This window comes from Colobus angolensis, unplaced genomic scaffold, assembly GCF_000951035.1.
Source record: "Colobus angolensis palliatus isolate OR3802 unplaced genomic scaffold, Cang.pa_1.0 Scaffold17, whole genome shotgun sequence".
Classification (NCBI taxonomy): domain Eukaryota; kingdom Metazoa; phylum Chordata; class Mammalia; order Primates; family Cercopithecidae; genus Colobus; species Colobus angolensis.
In genome coordinates, this window is record NW_012114821.1 from 4,722,636 (window position 1) to 4,728,572 (window position 5,937).

At 52.1% G+C, this 5,937-nt stretch overlaps 1 protein-coding gene across 1 annotated transcript in view; it reads left to right on the forward strand.

The window, feature by feature from the left end:
- The window catches only part of AGO2 (argonaute RISC catalytic component 2), a 79,450-nt gene extending 74,269 nt beyond the window's left edge, over positions 1 to 5,181 (forward strand). The window contains exons 19-21 of the mRNA XM_011938128.1: positions 777 to 878; positions 3,735 to 3,934; positions 4,216 to 5,181. Of these exons, the coding sequence (XP_011793518.1) occupies positions 777 to 878; positions 3,735 to 3,934; positions 4,216 to 4,324 (411 nt within the window). The 3' untranslated portion in view covers positions 4,325 to 5,181. The remainder of the gene's footprint in view (positions 1 to 776; positions 879 to 3,734; positions 3,935 to 4,215) is intronic.
- The last annotated feature ends 756 nt before the right edge of the window (positions 5,182 to 5,937 follow it).

The following is a 5,937-nucleotide window of genomic DNA, read 5'->3' on the forward strand; positions in this document are numbered from 1 at the left end:
AAATATATATATATTTGAAGGTTGCAAAGAAGGGAGCACACTGGAGATTCTGTTTTGTATATATATTTAAAATTTGTACAACTAAAAAAAAATTCATTGGGGACCCTGCTAAATGCTGGAGCGGGGCTTGTGGGATGGGGGTTTGCTGCTGTGGTGGCCGTGCCTGCATCTCGGCTGGCTTTTTGGTCCATGCTTGTGACCTTGTAATTAAACCATTGAATGGTTCTATGTACCACCCTGGCCTCTGGGACAGTCTCTAATGGAGCTACCCTGCTCTCTCAGGTGCTGGGAGCAAGCCACCAGCAGAGCACAGGGGCTCCTGACAGCGTTCAGAGCCTCCCAGCTCCTCTGCCTGGAGCGCTGGTGTGCCTGTGCTCGGATGAGGGCCTGTCCGCAGCCAGTCACCTGGTTTAGCTTTAGATTTGTATGTTGGTGACAGTTTCCATCTTGACCTCAAATCAAAACAGCACCAACAGTAGTGAGGGACTCTTAAGGCATGAAAGGCACGTTCTGCAGTGAAGACTGCATTTAACTTCATGGGCCTTCATGAGAGTTGGTGGAAAATAACCCCAGCCCACATAGAACATTCGCTAATTTAACTTGGTGGTTAGCACTTGTTAAATTTTATTTAACATTATACTACTGAGGACCTGTATTAGCCAATTTAAAAACTTCAAAATCGGGCACCCTGGCCAGCGGGCGGTGCGGCTGCCTGGCTCGCCTGCTTGCTCTGCCGGTCCCTGGCCGTGTCTAACGAGATGCCTGTATTGCCGAAGGTTGGGAAAAGTGGAAACATTCCAGCAGGCACGACTGTGGACACGAAAATCACCCACCCCACCGAGTTCGACTTCTACCTGTGTAGTCACGCTGGCATCCAGGTAAGGACGGGAGCCCCCTTTGGACAGTCTTGGCCGTCTGCCGTGTCATCCCCACATTCAGCAAACACTTGCCCTCTGGCTGGCACGTGGGACGTGGTGTGTAGGGCCCAGATAGCCAGTAGCCAGGGAACCAGGAAACCCAGGCTGTGCCCGGTGCTGGGGTGGGGGTGGGGGCTGGGAGGTGGTCAGCATGGACCTCCCAGAGGAAGGAAATCCCATTTGGTAGGGCTGAGGAGCAGGGAGCACCAGGGCCCCTGGGGAGCCGGGGGTGTGGTGTGGCTGGAGCTTGGTGAGGTCTGAGCAGGAATGAGGCACTCAGGCTGCCGTGGGGTGGCAGCTGGGAAGGCCATTGGGAAGCTGCTGTAGGGACCACGTGGGGCAGCCTCAGTGTTGGGTCATGAGCACTTGGCGCAGTCAGCCTTGCCGTCCTGTCTTCGCGCAATCACTGGTCAGGGCCAGACTCCAGCCAAGGACTGGGCACTCAGAGAAGATTGCCATGGTGTTGGTTATCACCTCGAGGCTCTCCTGGGTTCCTTCATGAAGGGACCCCCATCTGGCCGAAGGCGATTCTTGTGAGCGCTGACGGGAGCAGGTGCAGGAGCACCACGTCCGTGGTAGGAGCTGCCCCACCCTGGCTCTGCAGAGCCTCGGCCTGGGGACAGGAGGAACCTTAGTCACGTGCCATCCCTGCCTGCAGAGAGCTTGATCAGAGGTGCTTTTGGTTTTTCAGAGTATAAGTAAGGACTTGAATATCCCTTCCCAGAGGATTTGGACCCTAGAGTTTGAGGATTTGCTATGAACTTTGTACATACCTTTAATATTCCATTGGAAATATTTTAAAATGTCACGTTGTTCACATGCCTGACAGAGAAGGAATAGGGGCTGGTGAGTCGTGGCCTGTGGCCAGGTCCATCCTGCAGCCTGGGAGCTGAGAGGGGGTTCTGCTGTTGGAAGGGTTGAGAGTGGATTCTGCTGTTGAGAAGCAGGCGATGGAGTGCGTGCAGGGTTTGTGGTGCTTCTTGGTGCAAAGCGCCTGTCCCAGTTTTGGCTTGCTTTGCCAGGGCTGGTGAGATGGGCCTGGGGCCATGCCCTGCCTGTGTGTGCCCTCTGTTCAGGCTTCCCTCCTGGTGGGGGAGCCTCAACCACCAGGGCCTCCCGGGCGTGTTTCCTGGGCAAACTCCTCCTTGAACGTTCTACCCAAAGTCTTTCTAATGGGCGATGCTTCTGTGGTGAGCTGTTTATGGCCCAAGGCTGCCACTGCTGCTGTGTCCTTAGTAGACCCACGAGACAGATGCCCTCACTCCCCCAGGCCCCTGGGACAGCCACCAGTCACACATCAGGAAAGGGGTGCCAGAGCGTGTGCAGTGGAGCATCAGGGACGAACGTTCCACTGCCCACCAGCACCAGCGGCCTCAGCACAGGGCTAGACACAGAGCAGGTAGCAGGGACTGTGCTGGACAGGTTGTTGTCAGAAGGGCCTGGGAGGCTGGCAGGTGGAGCAGGCGGTGAGGCGGGCAGGCAGGCAGCGGTGGCAGAGAGGCCTGCAGTCAGCAGCTAGTGCTGCTTTCATTTCAAAGGATCTCCAGCCGCAGGAGGTGTGTAAAATGGTACTCACGTTCACACTCTCACTTCTACAAGGTTACTGCTAATGTGTAATTTTTTTTTTTTTTAGACGGAGTCTCACTCTGTCGCCCAGGCTGGAGTGCAGTGGCACGTACTCAGCTCACTGCAGCCTCTGCCTCCCGGGTTCCAGCGATTCTCATGCCTCAGCCTCCTGAGTAGCTGGGATTGCAGGCACACGCCACCACACATGGCTAATTTTTGTATTTTTAGTGGAGAGGGGGTTTCGCCATGTTGGCCAGGCTGGTCTCGAACTCCTGACCTCAGGTGATCTGCCCAGCTTGGCCTCCCAAAGTGCTGGGATTACAGGCGTGATCCACCACACCCGGCCTAATGTGTAACTTTTGTTAGAGGTCTTTTTCTTGCGGTTATAAATCAATTATATAAAAAGTAATATACACAAATGGCACTGTCCTGGTTACATCCACTTTCATATTGCTTTATATCTTTTTTTTTTTTCTTTTGGAGATGGAGTCTCCCTCTGTCCGCCAGGCTGGAGTGCAGTGGCACAGTCTCGGCTCACTGCAAGCTCCGCCTCCCGGGTTCACACTATTCTCCTGCCTCAGCCTCCGGAGTAGCTGGGACTACAGACACCTGCTACCACGCCCAGCAATTTTTTGTATTTTTACTAGAGACAGGGTTTCACCTGCATGAAACCCTGGATGGTCTCAATCTCCTGACCTCGTGATCTGCCTGTGTCGGCCTCCCAAAGTGCTTGGAGTACAGGCGTGAGCCACTGCACCCAGCCTGCTTTATATCTTTGCTATGATTTTTCTGTGTGTAAATAAATGTGTACAGTTTTACACATATGGGACCATTTACTATATGTAGTTATGATGCTTTTTTTTTTTTTTTTTGAGATGGAGGCATCTCTCTCTGTTGCCCAGGCTGGAGCACAGTGGCAGGATCTCGGCTCACCACAACCTCCACCTCCTGGGTTCAAGCGATTCTCCTGCCTCAGTCTCCCAAGTAGCTGGGACTACAGGCGCGTGCCACAATTGCCTGGCTAATTTTTTTGTATTTTTTAGTAGAGATGGGGTTTCACTATGTTGGCCAAGCTGGACTCAGACGCCTGACCTCGTGATCCGCCCGCCTCGGCCTCCCAGAGTGCTGGGATTACAGGCGTGAGCTGCCGCATCCGGCCTAGGATGCATTTTTAATATAAATCTTCTTCCACAGTATCCTTTTCAAGATTTTATGCAAGTCCAGCTGTCTAATCTTCTGATCTGCTTTTAGGGGACAAGCAGGCCTTCGCACTATCACGTCCTCTGGGACGACAATCGTTTCTCCTCTGACGAGCTGCAGATCCTCACCTACCAGCTGTGTCACACCTACGTGCGCTGCACACGCTCCGTGTCCATCCCGGCGCCAGCATACTACGCCCACCTGGTGGCCTTCCGGGCCAGGTACCACCTGGTGGATAAGGAACATGACAGGTGAGCGGTATTCCTGCCTGGAGGCCACAGCAGCAGTAGTTTTTGCCACGGGTGTTGGCAGCTGCTTTTCCGGGAAAAAGCTGCTTTTCCGGGGAAGCAGCAGGGCCCCGGCAGCTGGAGCCAGCACCCTAGAAGGCCTTATTAGTGGCATGGCCGGCAGCATGGGACTCTCCCCTCCCCCAGGTTCCTGCCGTGCCATCCTGACTTAGTTATCGATGCACCCCGCCTCATCGTGCATTAAGGCTGCACATTCTCATTCTCTGTCTCTCTCATCCCTGCAGTGCTGAAGGAAGCCATACCTCTGGGCAGAGTAACGGGCGAGACCACCAAGCACTGGCCAAGGCGGTCCAGGTTCACCAAGACACTCTGCGCACCATGTACTTTGCTTGACATGTTTTAGTGTTTAGCGATTGTGTACCGAGTGGGATTCACGAGACCAGCTACACTCAGACCAACAGATGGCCAGCCCTTCCGTGACAGCCAGCATTGAACATGAGACGTCATTGATTTTATTAGATTCTCCGTTTTCCAGAATGCCTTCCGTCCCAGATTTCACACTTGGATTTTGAACTGCAGACCTGTATGAGAACCCAATGTCATAGGAAATATGGTTTGCTAAAATCTATAAGCTGCTTATTAAAATAGAGTCCCGTGTTTCCTAAAAATCTAAAACCAGTCTATGAACTCAGGGCTTTAAAACATTTTTAATTTATTTGGTCATTCAATTTACTTGTTTTTAATACATGATTCTCTATGAAATTGATGGGCTCAAACTAGCTGTGAATCTTCTGCGAGTGAAAGCAACACAAAACACAATTGTGGTTTTAAAGCCTTGAACATTCTGATGTTGTCACTAAAGTTGATTTCCAGGCGATGCTCGTGTGCCGCTGGCGTGGCTCACCCAAGGTCCTTGACCGAGGGCCGGTGGCCATGCAGAGGCCTCCGCAGGTGCCGTGCTCTGCCAGCACTGCCCTTCACCCGGCCTGGTAAGGAGCAGTGGCAGAAGGTGGGCCCCATGTGTTTACAGCATTTCCAGGTCCAGAGAGGTTGGCAGACAAGTGCCATTTTAATAAAAATGTATTTAAAAAAAGAAAAAAGACAATATACTGACAGTCTAATCATCAGATTTGTCCTGTAGGACTGTGACATTTATTTTCCAAAGTTTTTAAAGAATACGGGTCTGTGGTGATGAATACAGTACAATCCTTTTTCACTGTTATGTCTTTAATGTAAGAGAAAATTATATATATCTGGTTTGCAGTATTAATGTGATAGATAGATGCTGTTTTTTCATTTTATTGACTATGGGGTGCTTCTGTGATCTGTTTAGCATATCAAGAGTGTTTTGGAGCCTGGAGACGAGACCGCCTCTCAGTTCTTAGTGCTTAAGGACAGGAATATGCAGTTAACTTAATGTGACAGCAACCCGCTTCCCCCCGTGGAGACTGTGCAGCGTGTACCCTCGGGAGGGGCGGGTATGCTCTCCGCGCCGCTCGCCGCCCTCCCTGCCGCCTCATCCCCCTGTGTCACTCACTCAGCTGATGAAGCACAAGTGGAAATTATTTATTCTTGCATTGCTGGGAAACACATTCGTGTGTCGGGACGCACTCCTCTCCGTGTGCGCTTTTGTCAGATGACTTTCATAGATCTATGCACTGAGATTTGTAGAAAGCTGTCGGTGGTGGCTCTGCTGGGCGAGGCCGTCAGTCACAGCGAAGGAGCCTGCCTGGCCCTGGGAGGCCCAAAAAGGATGGCAGGGCCAGCAGAAGGCATAGGCCATTCTTCTGGGGTTTGCATTTGGGGCCCCAGGCGTGGGGTTGCCAGTCTAGAAACTGTTGCACTAAGACTGACACTGCGGACAATTTTGAAGGCTAACAACAGACAACTCTGTTTGTGCTGAGTGCGCTTTTTGTCTCTGTACACAGTTTTAGTAAGACTCAAATCCGCGTTCCGTGTAGAGGCGTCAGGAAGGAGGCGAGCCTCCCCTAGTGCTGCTGTGCGCT